The following is a 15,203-nucleotide window of genomic DNA, read 5'->3' as shown; positions in this document are numbered from 1 at the left end:
CTAAAAATCGGGTCGAGTCACGTGTTGTGTAACTTGAAGAAAAGGACTAGTTATATGCAATACAGAGGCTTATGTAATTATGTACTACATACAACTTCCCCTATCGCAATTGCCTTAGATTTAGTAGCTCCTTCCTCTCTTCTGAAAGACTGAATTATCGATAGAAATAGTTCCCATAATTCCAGTTAAAAATCGATAATCTCTCTTGTTACATCTTCCAAGGAGATACCTTCCACTTTGTCCACTCTTGATATAATCGTGATATCTACACCTCTCTAATAAATCTTAATCTGACTTCAAATAAGGCCACACAGGGGTTGAGCAGAATGTGTGCGGTTGAGGAGCAAAAGTTCGTCGAATTCAACGGATGACGACCCAAGAGACACATTCAAGGATTTTTCTATTATTGGTGCCATACCCCTCCCTTCTGCCAGTTATTCCTATCGTCACTTTCTACAATACTAGGACTTCACTAGTCCCATATCGTGGATTTTACACACTTCAATAAATTTTCGTCACCTCTTTCATAGTTGCATTCTCTTGCTGTTTCCTAGGCGGCAAATAATATTCACCATGAATAACCAACGGAGAATCATGGGTTCGGCGAGGAAGGTAGTCATCTTCTTGCTGTTACAGGCTCACTTGATCAATGGATTTTCATGGCGTAGTGTGCCGAAAGTGGAATTAGGTATGTCACCGGTTGCCCGCTGCTTTAACACGTTTGCTTACTAGAAATCAGACACTGGAATGCTCACCGACTCAGCTACTGCTGGCGGCAGTCTATCACAACTCCTAAGGTCCGGGTCGCGATTACCCAGTTCCTATGAGGTAACCCTAAAGGAACTGCGAGAACTAGAATCGGAGCCCCTATGTCATAGGACAGCCGCACGCCTATTGGTTAATAATTGCGAAGTTCTCGAGGGCAAGAATGAGGCATCAGTTCTGACTGAAAGTGGCCGTAAAATTAGAGATTTCGTTGACTCGTACGCTGCCAGTCTGGCAATCTGCGACTTGGAGAGAGGGAGCTTCCAGATCCCAAGAGAATGCGCCAATTTTCGAGAGTCCGTACTAAGTCAGCTACCAATTCAAAGTTTAGGACACCTACACGTCTCTTCTGTAGAAGTTGACAGCTGCCTCTCTGGCTTAGGCGAATCCGACTCGGCCTAGAACACGTGGGTTAGTTATCGCCATAAAGCTTTGAGGTTTTGTGAAGCCGCTAGAGTAGACAACGAGAAAGGTATGAAATAGCCCCTGTCTAATTCGAAATTAGATTAATGGACTTACGCCCCTTAGACCAGCATATTCTTCTCTTTCAGCGTCTAACAAAGATCATGGGGCGATTTACAGACGACATCGACAAACAGTTTGAACAGCGTATGAACGATCTAGACATTCGGGCACAGGCTGCAGGCGGCAGAATTGATGAGCTTTCGCCAAAAGTAGACCATTTAAAAGACAGTCTAAAATCCATAGAAGACTTCTTTCTTGCTCGACTTATGCACACCGTTAAGGTAACTTATTATAATTCATTATACTTAGCTGGGAATCTCTTTTAACTTGGTTCTAGGAAACTACGGACGCGGTCAGTTCGGGGGCGCAGAATGCTGTCAACTTGCAGAAAATGCTCGAGGTTGTATTGAAGAGTGTTTTCGAGGGCCAAGCCGAGGTAGCATCTTCTTATGAGCACTCAATGCAACTTGCCAACCAACGTGCAGAGTCTGCAATTGACACGGCGATTCAGGCAATCGCGGTAGTTACCGAGTCTGCAGCGCATTTACGAACCCAAGTCGTACGTCGCATTGTTGTGATATTCTCGGTTCTATGCTAATATAGTACTCTAGGAGCTTTCGCGTCTCCAAGCAATGGAATTGGAATCGAGGCAAGCCAATTTAGAGGAGGTGAGGTATATCACTTTTAGGGTGCTTATTATTACTAACATGAACTCGCAGGGCATGCAACGACTTATCAGTATCACAGAAAACTTAGCGGTGAAATACGACGATCATACGAGCCTACTCCATCAGGCACGCAATATAACGAATGATATTCTTGAAACACTAGAGGACACAGCCGCTGAGGCAGCTAATGTCGGCAATTCAATCCTTAAGCAGTCGTCTGGCTCGTCATGGTGGCCCTATGTTTGGTGCCCGGCGGCATCACTAGTACTAGGCTCGTACGGGCTCCCCCCTTCCGCGATGAGAAATTTGGTACTGTTGACTTTAGGTATGTACCTAATTTCGTTCTAGAGCCACGCACCTACTAACATATCGAAGGCGAGGTAGCTGGCCTTACAATATCATCTATGAAGTCGTCCGCGCCTACCATCAAGCTCTCTACTTTGCTATATACTTGGGGGAATTCATTTCCTAAATCAAGCTCGCCTTCCAACACCGCTAGCCAACCTGAATTGCTATAGGCATCTAGACGACTTTTAGTCACATTTTTGACTTCTGATTTAGTAGAAGGCAAAGGTAGTGGAGGATCTGCCTTTTTACGTATATTGGTCGTGGTATCTTAGGTCGGGAAAGGATTCTACTTTGAAAATATCTGCTTTATCATGCTGTTTCCTCAGACATTGAGGAGAAGGGATCTTTGGAGCCGGGAAGAGGAGAGTCTGTTCTAGAAGCTCCTATCAAATAAATAATATACATACTGCCAAATTTTTATAGGCATCATTCGAATGCTTAAGTGTGATAAAGTCTCGTTTCATTTTCTCTATTTTGCTCGCCGGTATGACCAATGGGGACTTTGCTATACCCAATTCGTCTGACCGGCTCTAATGTACGTCATTCGATTGGATGCTGGCAAAGATGTCGATTGGCCTGCTCGGAAACTCTGGGCGCTGATTGGTCAATCCCACTGCGATTGTCTGAATGTGGAATACCCCCTTTAACGCCTTACTAATACTGGATCGTGGGCTCGACCCTTTAGCTTCACTTCACTATCGGACTTAGTGGGCGTAAGACGTATAGGGAGTGATCTTTCGAGCTGTCAGATGCAGATTTCGCATACGGGCTTCGGGATGCGGTGCATTGAGGAGGCCGTGAGTTTGTACTGATGATTGGTGGTGCGCTATGGGTTTCGCGAGAGCGATGGAATATAAATATCTGAGCTTTTCTCGTCTTGTTAGCACTTGGATAGTAGAATTGACAGACACAATAGTCTTTGGAGTTAAAGACCTCTACTTGAACTTTTCAACACACTTCTACTTTTCAGTCACCAATTATTTGCCAATATGCCTGCTAAGCCTATCCTTCGCCATCTGGGAAAGAATGGTCCCTTGGTGCCAGCTCTGGGTCTCGGGCTCATGGGAGCATCGTACTCAGTTTATGGAAAAGAGCTAGACGACAAGGAGCGATTTAAGCTGCTCGACCGCGCCCTCGAGCTGGGAGAAACCTTTTGGGACACCGCCGAGTAAGTTCTATTTCATGTGTTATGCTTCACTGAGTGAAACACAATTCATTAACAATGGACAAACAAGCCTCTACGGCGATGGAGAGGAGCACATCGGGAAATGGTTCAAGAGGACTGGCAAGCGAGACCAAATATTTATTGCTTCGAAGTATGGTATCATCAAGGGCAGCAAGACCTTTGAGGCCAATAGCTCTTATGAGTATACTAAGCAGGCCTGTGACAAGAGTCTGAAGGCTTTGGATGTTGACCAGATTGATCTTTGTAAGTTCTATCTTAGTTCTTCTCTCTACTTACCCCATATGGTCGTCTCTACCTTGGAGTATTTCCTTAAGAGCACACTTAGACTCTACAACCCCTAAGGACATGGCATTTTGACTCTTACAACTGAATACCTGTCTAACTCATGGGACGATAGACTACATCCACAGCGTCAACCCTGAGACTCCTATCGAGGAGACTATGCTCGCCCTGAAAGAGCTTCAAGCGTAAGTACCACTAATCCTAGTTAGTTATAACATAGATATCTAACCAAAAACCAGCGAGGGCAAAATCAAGTACATCGGCCTCTCCATGGTCTCCGCCGCAACCCTCCGCCGCGCCGTCAAGATCGCCCCCGTCGCCGCCGTGCAAACCGAATACTCCGTCTCCGCACGCGACATCGAGGGGACCGCAGGCACGGACCTCCTCGCCGCATGTCGAGAACTCGGCGTCGCCATCGTAGCCGCGACCCCCCTAGGACGCGGCATCCTCACCGCCGACTTCAGCAAAAACGACACCGCCTTCGGGGAAGGCGACGCCCGACCACGCGTCATGCCGCAGTTCCTCGCCGAGAACCGCGAGCGCAACGCCCAGGTCGTCGCGCAGTTCGCCGCCCTCGCGCAGAAGAAGGGGTGTACGGTGTCGCAGCTCGCGCTGGCGTGGCTGCTCAAGCAGGGCGAGGATGTCTTTCCTATCCCGGGGACGAAGAGGGTTCGGTATCTGGAGCAGAATTGGGACTCGCAGGATGTGGTGCTGAGCGATGCCGAGGAGAAGGAGATTAGGGCGTTTTTTGATAATAATGGGTTTGTGGGTGGTACGCTCCCGGAGGCGTTCAAGTCGCATAGGTTTAGGGATACGAAGGAGGAGTCTGGCTGAGCTTGTGGTGTGGTTCGTAGCTAGTTGTGTCTAGATGGAATAGTTGCTGTAGTTGGATGAATGTTGGGCAAAGGGGGTTGCTGGTACTTTATGTCCGAGACATAGCAAGGTCCTAAATAAACTTACGAGTTGGATTATTTTATACTTATTATTCTTAGAGTTAATGAAACGTTATTATTATTAATGATTTTTTGCATACAATTCTATAAGACTAATGTGTTAATATTAGGCTAGCCACGGGCGTTTATGCTTGTGCTTTGCCCCTATTTCTCATCGGTGGTGTAACGTGAGTATTGTAGTAGGTTAGGACATTAGAGAATACCTAACTTGATAACACTTTACGATCTCGCTAGTTATACCGTCAATCTATTTATTATATTTTAAACTGTCTTAAAGTTCTACGAGTAAAACGTTTAGTATTAATTTAATTTCTAAATTAATCATACAGGTATTCATCAACCCCCAAAAGCAAACGGACATCCAGCCCCTATTGCATACTTCTTCATCATCTCCGCCTCAAGCAGCACTTCTTTCCTCCCTGACTTCTCAAACTCGACCGGCCCCAATTCTTCCGGGATATACCCCCTGCCCGCATACTTCCCCCCGGGTGCCGTTTTACCACCCGACGTCAGCCATAGCACCAGCCGGTTGTACCACGTATCGGCAACATACCACGGCTCGAAGCCGACCCACCGCGCATCGCGATACAACCGGCCGTCCTCGCCGGGTCGTGCCATGGGATCCATCGGCGCTATGCGCGGGAGGAACAAGTGACGCAATGCGAATCCGCGTAGCTGGAAGAATCCCGCCGTTAGCGCCGTCGCCCACCGGGACGGGTCCGGGAAACCGAGGGCATCACGGACTGGCTTCTCGTTGATAAATGACAGGAAAAGAGCTCGCACAACGCCATGCAAGAAACGCGGAATATTCCGCATGAACAAGTCCACTGTAGCTGTTGCTACCATGTGGTTCTCAGGGATGAAATACATATGCTCATCCTCATACTTCACCTTCCACTCCTCAAGCCCCTCCAGCGTCTCCGGGACGAGCTCTCCGAACCCCATGCGCCGGGCAAGTTCCCGCCAGTACACGAAATACGCGACCTTCTCGAGCCGCGTCAAGGGCCGCCAGTCGTACCTATCGATCCAGCGCGCGGGTTCGAAAACAAAGAGCGCTAGCGTATGTACGTAATCGTACTCCTTGATATGTTTAGAATACAGCCCGTGAATCCAATTTAGACGAGCCATAGCTCTGCGACCTCGTTCGGAGTCTATGTCTCCGAGAAGTAGTTCGACTAATAGGATAACCGTGTCTTCGGCTCGTCGGCCGACGCGGGTGGGGTCGCAGAGCTGCCGCGTGCGGACGAGAAGGGGTGTGCCGGTGGACATACCGTAGCTCTTGACGAGGGCCCATTGGGTGCCGAAGTAAAATAGGAAAGGCGTGTCATAGAGCTGATGTAGGCGCATAATTTCGGCTGCCTGCCGGTAGTTCAGCTTATACGGGTCCTCGATGTAAGCGGCATACTTGCGCTCCAGGGCCCGGACCGCGCGAAACCGTAGAAGTTGTACTAGCGACAAGTGGACCAAGATAGCGGTAGGCACGAACATGTACCACGACGAAGAACTCTTCTCCAGTAGGTTTTCAGCATCCCCTGGTGGTCTTGTAAAGTTCTGCGGCGTAGCCATTTTTGATGAATCCATAGCGAACCTGTCCTTCAGTGAAGAATGAGTTTCCAAAGTTATGGCGGTATCAGTTAAGTACGGATATCTCGGAACGAAGAAGAATCAGGGACCTGAGAATCCGGTATAAGTGGACCAAACCATGCTTGTTTGCCTTACCTAATTTGTTCTATAGTTAGAGATGTTAAGGAATTGCGTGCATAATAGGTGTTTATGCAAGTATTTACTGGATTTGATAAAAAGGTAACTACATTATTATTGGTTGGAACCCTGTCCAGAAATTCCTTCATTAAGACTTGAAGAGAGACGCCTATTGGTGGAATCAACCTTACTTGAAGTACTATAATAGTTGCGTGCTTTGATATCGGAAGGCTAGGGGGTCTCTAATGTGTGAGGTTATTGCGTTATATCGTATAAATAAAGTAAATTAATTCTTGATTTGACTGCCTACCTGGTAGTTAGAAGAGCTAGCTGCTCATTTGCCAAAGATACCTCTTAACTAACATTTAAAAAGATGGTGATTTAACTCAACTTCATCTATATGCCCTTTCCGAAACAGAGTTACAGACATATGAAGTGCTTAGATGCTCCTAGGGATTATTTAAGTAATAGTGTTAAATCGAAAAGGTCCCAGTCAAAGGTAACACTCGGCTACTAGATCCGACAAAGACTCCATAGTCACCTTTCTGTAAGAGCCATTTCTGCGCGACCACATCCCACGTGCTCAGATCTCTTCTCGTCAACTCAAAATCGACAACCGCTGATTCTCCAGGTTCTAGTACCGACTTTGAGAACCCGCGTAGCTGCTTCACGGGGCCGTTGGGGATGCCGACGTAGAGCTGCGCGACCTCGGCACCCACCACGGAACCTGAGTTAGCTACTGTCGCGGAGACTTTCGCTACGATGTCCCAGAGGTCTTCATGGCCACCTTCAACGATCGGCTTTGAGGGATACAATGACGTATCGACGTCATCGACTGTGGAAACCTCGAGGTCTGAGAAGTTGAAGGTGGTATAACTTAGACCAAAGCCAAACTCGTAGCGAGGATTTATATTCTTGGCATCAAAGGCTCTGTAGTCGATATAGATGCCCTCTGTGAAGTCCGACTGTGGGAATAGTTCATATATACCATCAGGAACAGTCGCGTTTTGAATTGGGCCGTAGTCTGACTCGTTGCGCGGGACTGAATACGGCAATTTGCCTGAAGGATTGACGTCGCCGTAGAGGATGGAAGTCAAAGCTCTACCAGAGTCTTGGCCAGGAAGATGGGCGAAGATGAGGGCTGTTACATTAGGGTGGTCGATGAACTGGTCGACAAGGCGAACACCTGCGTTGTGGAACACCACAATGGTGTTGTTGCATTGAGACGCGACATTGGTGATGAGAGCATCTGTGAAATCGTCATGCAGCCCAGGTCTATCAAATCCTTCTGACGCAAAAGCATTACCAACAACAATGCAAGCATCCGAAGACTGGTCGACTTGAGGGTTCCCACTGTGGAAGTCCCACCATAGGCTTGTATCATCCTCATAAGCACGTTGGCTCAATGCCGCCGCGGGAGAACTGACGTAGGCTGGCATGTTTGCGCCAGATCCGCCGCCACTGATCAGCGTACCGTTAGCAGCAATCTGAGTATGAAGTACATCGTCGCCATTTGGAATTAAGTCAGCTGGCGCTAATGACTGTGAACCTCCGTTCCAGCCACCACCCCAAGGTGTATATACGTCGAATGATTTCGCAGAGTATCCGAACAAGGAGATTAACTTGGGCGACTTGAGGGGTAGCGCATTGTTAGTATTTTTCAATAAGACATGGCCTTCGACGGCTCCCTGTAGTAGGATATCCTTATTACTAGCTGACTTTGCGATAACTCGCTGATGAGGCTTCGAGAGGTCGTACGGCATCCCTTGACCCATAGCCGGAAAACCTTCGTCCTGGCCCAACTTATACCATGTAGCTATAATTCTACGCCAATTAGAAGGGAGCGCTAGCAGAGTAGTCAAGACGAACTTACCTGGTTGCCATGTCGTCTATTCTAGATTCCGGAACAGACCCATTCTTCACAGCTTGTGTTAGATTGCTGGACCAATATGGCGAGGCGTACGGCATCGTCATGTCTAGACCTGCAAGTGCTGTAGCAACACCTGAATGCTGAGCCCACCAGTCTGAGACGATGAAGCCCTATCGACCTGGTTAGATTGGGTACTTAGGCCATGGGAACTCATTGTGCATTTCATACCTGGAATCCTAGCTCAGTCTTCAAAAGTCCGTTTTGCGTTTTACTGTTGGCGCACCCGTAACTATTGTTGATCCGGTTATATGAACACATTACATTTACGGTACCAGCTTTCACGGCATCCTGGAAAGGCCTAAGTAAGAATTAGATTTGACTGTCCATATAATTACGCTGCCATACGTACCAGAGATATAGTTCATGCATAGTCTTGTCGTCGATGTTCGACGAAACAGCGGTAACGTTGCCCTCAGGGTTTCTATTAGTCTCCTGCTCATTGGCGATGAAGTGCTAAGAAGATATGTTAGCTACTTTCATCTAGAAAGATCATATGTACTCCCTACCTTTGTGCTCGTTGCGACTCCCACTGACTGTATCCCTTTTATAGTGTCGGCAGCTAGAGCGCCACACAGATAAGGGTCATTTGCGAAGCCTATATAGAAGTTAATACATAGGCTTGTTGGTTGAGTAAAGTACATCATGTAATGCGTTACCTTCCCAATTCCTTCCGCTTGATGCGATACGGCCTAAGGGGCCAACGACGGGCCCTAAAGCAATATGGACCCCTTTTGCTCGGAATTCGCCGGCCATGCCAACGGCTCTCTTATGAGCCAATTCGCGGTTCCAGCTGAGTAGAGAGGTTGGTTAAAAGATTCCATAGAAGAAATAGGATGAATCTACCTTGCACCAACCGAAATGCCTGAAGCCCAACTTGATGCGAAGTTGGTAGTGCGCACTCCATTACCAGCATCGCTAAGACAGAGACCGGTAAAGTTGACTCTCTCTATAGGGAGGATAATACCAGAACAAGAACTGTTAACTTCAACGCCGCCGGTAAGGTTGGCCTGTATACCAAGTTAGACATAGTAGTCATTTGAGCCACTCTGGATTACGCCTGACCTTTTCTTCTAGGGTCAACTGGGCCACAAGGGCTCGTGCTTTCGAATAAGAGTCTGCCCAATCTCTAAGTCCGGTTCCATTGGCTTTAAAACGTAAGTATATGTTCGAACTTTTCTAGGGTAATGCTTTACATACGTGACGGGTATACTGGAGGTGATTGTCCATAGAATATCGTGTCGTCCGTAATAATGGACTGGGCGACAGTGCCAATGCCGCTACCCCAAGTGGCTAGGCCGGCCAGGGCATACAGAGAAGTCGACAACATGGTGTACACACTCGATAATACAGTACAAGTTATCGGGAGTGCATAGTCATCTAGATCTAAAGGAGTGGCAAACCATATGGACGAAATATTCATTTTTAACTCTGGTCTTGCCGTGAGGGGCTATCGAGACAAAAGAAACGAATCGGTCCTCCTGAATATTAGCCGGTAATGCAGGCATTACCGCACCCGGATGGCGACTTACATGGACGAGTGAGGGAGAAACAGGGGTAAGTAGTGTTAATGACGAAAGAGTTTGGGGAATGTGGGGAGTGTCTTGGAGGTAAGGGGGAGGTGTATCAAAGGAAAATGCAAAAATATATATTTAGATTTGAGTGGTAACCTACCAATGTAGGTACCGGAGGCAAGGCCGAGGCCGTATAAGTCAGTTAAGACGGAAGCGGTGATTGGTAACTATAGAAGTTCTCAGTCAGATCTCTATACTATAGGGACGTAGTTAAGATATTCTAACAATAGGTTGTTTCTAACTGAGCAAGTAAAACGTGTATACACCGCCATACAAGAGAACTCATTTACGCCATTGACGTCCTACTTGGGTTAACCCATACACCCCGCACTTTGGATCGTCGGTTTACCCCAGCTACGTACGCAATAGGGCTGCCAAGAGTTGGAGTCCCGAAATTGCTTATACGAGCTAATGAAGCTTAATTTATCTTTGTTCTTTGTGTTACTTGTGCATCATTGAGATTTCCAAAGAGACGGAGTCTACATGTGACATTATATTATACTTGGCTTATTCTATTGTTGGACTTATTGTTCACGTAACTAGTCGATAGAAAGAAGATAATATAAAATAGCTACCTATACAACAAAATACATAACCGTGTTAGTTAACATAACGAGTGACCCTAGATCCATGTACGAAAAAGAAGCTAAGCCTCCTCCCCGGAACAATCCAACAAACCTGCCCAATCTACCGAGATCCACAAGGCAACTCCCGAGCCAAGACGACGAAGCTATTAGTACGGTTTCTGACCGGTGAAGTTTCCGGGAGGAGAATATCTCCCGATAACATAAACACCCCCTTTGGCGTCCTTGGCCGAGCCCATGCCGAGCTTGGTAGTCAATTTCCACATACATTGAGCTAAATGGTGGAAAAACGTGTTAGAAGAGTTACGAATACGGCAACATGGTTGACGACGACTCACTGTAATGACCGTATGATCCGAAATCGCCCTGGCCGATCGGCTCACCGTGGTAGTTCTTTTCTTCGGCAATCCACAGGTTTGCAGACATGGCGAGAGGCGTGTTGGAGCTGGAAGCCCTGCAGAGATGTCCGAGTTAGACTATGCTCTTATTTTCATTACGTGAGCTCATTATCTTACCATGCAAGATTTTCACCCTGGTTGGGTCGCTGGTCACCACTCGAGTGTTGCAATTTGCCGATTTGAGCGAGATGCTTTGCGTAATTCTCGGCGTTTTTGGCAAGTTGGTTATCCCATGCGAGGGGCTTGAGGCCCTTGCCCTTGCGCTTGTTGTTGTGGATATCTAGAGCCTTTTGTTGATCTGGGCCAAGAGCTGCAGCGATGCTGAACTGGACCAGTCCACCATTTTCAGTGGCTTCGGGGGCTTCGGCAGTCTCACCGTTAGGTTCGTGAGATAACGGCTCCCCGGCTTTCGCATCATCGCTCACCTCAACTTGCGAATCATTCTCTTCGATAGCATTCAATGAAATGAAGGCATTGGCAGCAACACCGGGTGCCTTCATGGGCTGCTGATGAACGTACATCTTACCTAGTTCCGTAAAGTTGCCGTTCGCATCCATGAGTTGGGCAGCGGGACTAACAAAGCCGTCGGCAACTTTGCGTTGGAAATCGAAGAGGCCGTATTCGAAGACCCAGTTCTGGCTGTCTAGCCAGTTGCAGATATGGACAGTGAAGTTTACGACGGCCTGATAGTTGCGGTCGATACATGCAATTTCGGTAACCATCTTCAGATGTGTTAGTTATGGAAGAGAATCCACGTTCGGTGATGTTAGACTTACGACTTTATGCTTAGGCCACTTGTTATGCATGTCCTGGATATACTTGATGGCATCATTGGCATTCTTCGAGTAGTAGTGCAAGCACAGAAAGTCTGGAGGGTCTTTTGACACGAGTGACATAAACTTTTCGATCCACTTCCGACCGTTTTCATCCTGAGGGTTATTAGTTCGATTAACGATCAATAATAATTCGACTTGGGAACATACAGAGGCTACGGCCGGGGAACCAAGTTGCTTCCCCTTATTCTTTCTCAGGGGGAGCATCTGGCCATACCAGATATCCCTTGCCTGCTCTGGGCTTATATTGGCGCGTTCAGGCTCGTTGAAGTAAAGTATAATAGGGTACTTTGAGTTCTGTATCTGAGCCCATTCGCCGCCTTTCGTGCTCTCGAGAACACGGACCATAGGGCGGAATGGTGCTCGATCCTTCAGCTCAGGGGGTACCCACGTATTCCAGTTCACCACAGAGGCAACTGGGCTGTTACCCCCGAAAGGTACTTGGTTGATCTTATCAGGGACGCCTGGGTGCCCATCACCACCGGTGTTGGTCCAGTCCCAGAGAATCTGACGCTTCTTGATAACCATTTTCAAAAATAGGTGGATGTAAAAGCTGCTATAAAAATAATAAGTTCGGAAATCTTAGGGGACTCAAGTTTCTCTGATCTTGATGTTAATCATTATGATACAGAAGGCAGCTATGGAGAGGACCTTATATATGTCTAACTTTTAGTCAAGAGTTTACCACATCACCTTATGATGAGCCCCAACACTGGGCTGAGGTGAGGCGGAGACACACCTCACGCTGACATAAAGAAGACACTGAGGGTACCTTTACGGCGTATTCTCTAGGTCAATCAACTATTTGAGTTGTCTTACACTGCTTAATTAGTTGTATTGGTTTGTTGGTTAGAAAAATCAGTTTAAAATTTGGAATAGTCCTATGTTAGATGACCTAACGTAACCGAGGCTTATACGTATACTTAATTCTGATGTTGCGTTTGGTTGTAAGCTTTGTATCGAGTTGTCAGTTTGAGGTATGGTCACGCTGACTTCGATAATAGCGTATCTCTTAACGTCGTAAATCTTACCAGTCAATAAAACCATATTAGATAACTAACTTGATTCAAGTCAGTCTAGTTAAGAGTAATTGGTTAAGTTGACGTAATACTTGGCATTGAAGCTATGAGAAGGTAAGAAGCGCAAAGTCCTTTTTCTGTCAGCTGATTATTGAATATTTAATAGTTCGAGTTTCTATGTATAACAATTTGGAGAATAGGATCAGCACGAGACTGACAAAAGTGTGCGGCTAGATTTGTCCTTAGCCACCCCCTGACAAATGCAAGGCTATGCAAAATCAGCGAGTTTTATTTGTATTGTATAACCTCGTTGGCCCTTCTAGGTTATAACTCTCGTTAGCTAATTGGAGTGACAATATTGGCCAATTGCATCATAATAGCTTAGATCTCACCAACATTACCTCGCGGCGAAGCCTTCAAGTCCTAACCTCACCGTAGTATCGGATCGTATGACTACGAAAGATATTCATATGACGATATAGTGTCTAGCATAGGACTTCGTCTCTACGTTATGGCTATCAGGGCAGAGTTAGATTAGTCTAACTCACAGCCGATCTCGTAATATGGACCTGTCCGGGGGTTGATCATGTTCAACTAGATTGATATTTTTAGCCTCAGAAGGCTACCTAAGGTAGGGAATGAGTGTAAGGAACCGATGGCCATTGGAATATAAATTATCCAATATCTCCCCTCTGGCTTAATGAACGCGTCTTCAGAGCATCAAGACAAGCCGACTGAGCATAGACAGCAATAACTATAATCAATATTCTAATCAATATGCATTTCCTCAACATTCACAACAGATCCAACCACGAACAGACCTTCCAATGTCATGGTTACAATGGAAATCAAGATCTAAAGATCAAAGCAAACGGCCAAGCCAAGCTTGAGGCTCCTGATGGCTCTTCTGGGGCCATCATTGCCGTCCATGAGGGTGTTATCGGCGAGCAATGCGAGATAACCAAGCACGGCTGGATGGGAAACGACACCATCGACATTAGTAATATCTGCGGCGCTGGTGGAAACATGACTTGCCAACAGGTCGGTGACCCGGCTGGAAAGTTCAAAGGCCACGAGACCTTCATGCAGGCTTGCAACGCGGCATACCACAAGCTCCCTCAGGATAAGAAGAACCAGCTTAAAGGTCATGTCTTTCTCGATGGCAATGGCAATGTCAAACGCATCGGGGCCCCGAAGGACTTCCAGCCCTTAGAGGAATTCGTGAGGACCTTTGCTAACGGACGAACTTATATCGGTGTTGGCGCATGGTAAGTTCTATAACATTTATTACACGGGAAAACTTCTGCTGACAGCTTTATAGGGGGCCCAGCAATGGCAACCCTGCCGATAATGAGCAGAGCAAGGCCGGTAAAGGCAGTAAGGACATTCTAATTATTTACAGTGTATGAATACATCATAGTAGAAAACCACATGTGATTGATATTTTACTGACATTTAATAGGATCATAACGCTGCCCCTGACCCTAAAAAGCCATTCACCGGTCAGTCCGTTGAACCGGCCGCCTTCGTATCATTCGCCGCAGCCCCTGAAGGACTGGCTGAACAGCTTATGACCGCCAGCTCCTCCGGCCCCGGTATTCTCCTGACCAATCACTCCAGCAAGGCGCATAGATACTTCTTCTACGAAAACTACTGGAACGGCAACGGCAAGGCTGGCGCTAACTTCGACCACCCGCTGACGAACGTCGAAGTGGGGCCAAACCGAACCGTCCATGTGCCCCTGAAGCTCGAATTCAAGGGCCGCGTGCAGCGCGGAGACCAGCAGCCCGCCACGTGGGGCGAGTTCCAAGTCAAAGCCGCTGACGACGGGCGCGCGCACGGCGACATCTCGATTCAGCAGGGGTGCGACGGCGCTGCTACCGTCGCTTCGACGGACGGTACTAACGTGTCGAACGGGTTTACCCAAGACATCCTCAAAGGCGCGCCGGCGGCTGCGCTCGACAAGAAGCCTAGCGGCGAGAAGACCCTTGCTAGCACTGAGGGCAACTGGAAGGGTCCGGGAAACCAGGCTGCTATTGATTGGGAGTACAAGAAGCTGGGACAGGGGAAGGCCTACATTAAGGGGGGGAGTGGAGTGCCGGATGTGGCTAGTAAGAACAGTTGCCTTCACTTCACCTTTTACGTGCCGTAGGTAAGATAATGGTATTTTCATTTGTTGGTCTCTGTGGAGATATGATTTGGGTTGCATGGGGTAGGTAAATTATGTAGAGTAGACCCGAGAAGGATCCGGCGATAGGCTTGTATAGAACAATGTGATTGGCGGAGGCTAGGTAAGGTAAGGTGGCTGTACATAGAATCTTCTTCATAGGTATCGAGCACATTCATTTAAGTACCTAGGTTAATTGTATCATATTTAAATTGTCGATCTAGTATCAGTAGTACCTCTCAAGTATAACTGGAATCTTCAAGTATATATTGTGTTATGAGAGTATAACGGGTGACCTTTACCATATATCACCCATATTCATCCGTGGGCGCC

General features: G+C 47.2%; 7 protein-coding genes across 7 annotated transcripts; 4 read left to right on the top strand and 3 right to left on the bottom strand.

Annotated features, from left to right (window-relative positions):
* Positions 1-141: 141 nt before the first annotated feature.
* Positions 142-1,464, top strand: F4817DRAFT_32026 (uncharacterized protein). Its single transcript, XM_049301162.1, has 3 exons — positions 142-688; positions 740-1,237; positions 1,294-1,464. Exons 1-2 carry the CDS (start codon positions 574-576, stop codon positions 1,165-1,167), a joined length of 543 nt encoding a protein of 180 aa, XP_049160990.1. The 5' UTR covers positions 142-573; the 3' UTR covers positions 1,168-1,237; positions 1,294-1,464.
* On the top strand, positions 1,332-2,416 carry F4817DRAFT_313805 (uncharacterized protein; the record flags this gene model as incomplete). The annotated part of the gene is made up of 5 exons (XM_049300306.1): positions 1,332-1,511; positions 1,568-1,789; positions 1,842-1,898; positions 1,950-2,223; positions 2,274-2,416. 5 exons carry the CDS (start codon positions 1,332-1,334, stop codon positions 2,414-2,416), a joined length of 876 nt encoding a protein of 291 aa, XP_049160989.1.
* Positions 2,417-3,155: 739 nt separating this feature from the next.
* F4817DRAFT_32017 (putative aldo-keto reductase) lies at positions 3,156-4,627 on the top strand. Its single transcript, XM_049301152.1, has 4 exons — positions 3,156-3,414; positions 3,482-3,675; positions 3,830-3,899; positions 3,954-4,627. Exons 1-4 carry the CDS (start codon positions 3,236-3,238, stop codon positions 4,546-4,548), a joined length of 1,038 nt encoding a protein of 345 aa, XP_049160988.1. The 5' UTR covers positions 3,156-3,235; the 3' UTR covers positions 4,549-4,627.
* Positions 4,628-4,907: 280 nt separating this feature from the next.
* On the bottom strand, positions 4,908-6,408 carry F4817DRAFT_331089 (uncharacterized protein). Its single transcript, XM_049302473.1, has one exon. The coding sequence runs from the start codon at positions 6,246-6,248 to the stop codon at positions 5,004-5,006; it is 1,245 nt and encodes a 414-aa protein (XP_049160987.1). The 5' UTR covers positions 6,249-6,408; the 3' UTR covers positions 4,908-5,003.
* A 179-nt stretch (positions 6,409-6,587) lies between these two features.
* On the bottom strand, positions 6,588-10,119 carry F4817DRAFT_331088 (glycoside hydrolase family 3 protein). The gene is made up of 9 exons (XM_049302472.1): positions 9,496-10,119; positions 9,361-9,443; positions 9,142-9,305; positions 8,955-9,088; positions 8,805-8,893; positions 8,648-8,751; positions 8,467-8,596; positions 8,242-8,408; positions 6,588-8,192 (listed from the first exon to the last, which is right to left on the bottom strand). The coding sequence occupies exons 1-9, from the start codon at positions 9,716-9,718 to the stop codon at positions 6,842-6,844; spliced, it is 2,445 nt and encodes an 814-aa protein (XP_049160986.1). The 5' UTR covers positions 9,719-10,119; the 3' UTR covers positions 6,588-6,841.
* Positions 10,120-10,602: 483 nt separating this feature from the next.
* On the bottom strand, positions 10,603-12,212 carry F4817DRAFT_363594 (glycoside hydrolase family 128 protein; the record flags this gene model as incomplete). Its single annotated transcript, XM_049306660.1, has 5 exons — positions 10,603-10,727; positions 10,792-10,907; positions 10,969-11,573; positions 11,628-11,780; positions 11,835-12,212. The coding sequence occupies 5 exons, from the start codon at positions 12,210-12,212 to the stop codon at positions 10,603-10,605; spliced, it is 1,377 nt and encodes a 458-aa protein (XP_049160985.1).
* A 1,125-nt stretch (positions 12,213-13,337) lies between these two features.
* F4817DRAFT_363590 (uncharacterized protein) lies at positions 13,338-14,855 on the top strand (the record flags this gene model as incomplete). Its single annotated transcript, XM_049306659.1, has 3 exons — positions 13,338-13,971; positions 14,025-14,106; positions 14,166-14,855. Exons 1-3 carry the CDS (start codon positions 13,481-13,483, stop codon positions 14,853-14,855), a joined length of 1,263 nt encoding a protein of 420 aa, XP_049160984.1. The 5' UTR covers positions 13,338-13,480.
* Positions 14,856-15,203: the final 348 nt, after the last annotated feature.

Source organism: Daldinia loculata (assembly GCF_022478755.1).
Source record: "Daldinia loculata strain CBS 113971 unplaced genomic scaffold F4817scaffold_12, whole genome shotgun sequence".
Lineage (NCBI taxonomy): Eukaryota > Fungi > Ascomycota > Sordariomycetes > Xylariales > Hypoxylaceae > Daldinia > Daldinia loculata.
This window is presented reverse-complemented; position numbering and strand designations above follow the sequence as displayed.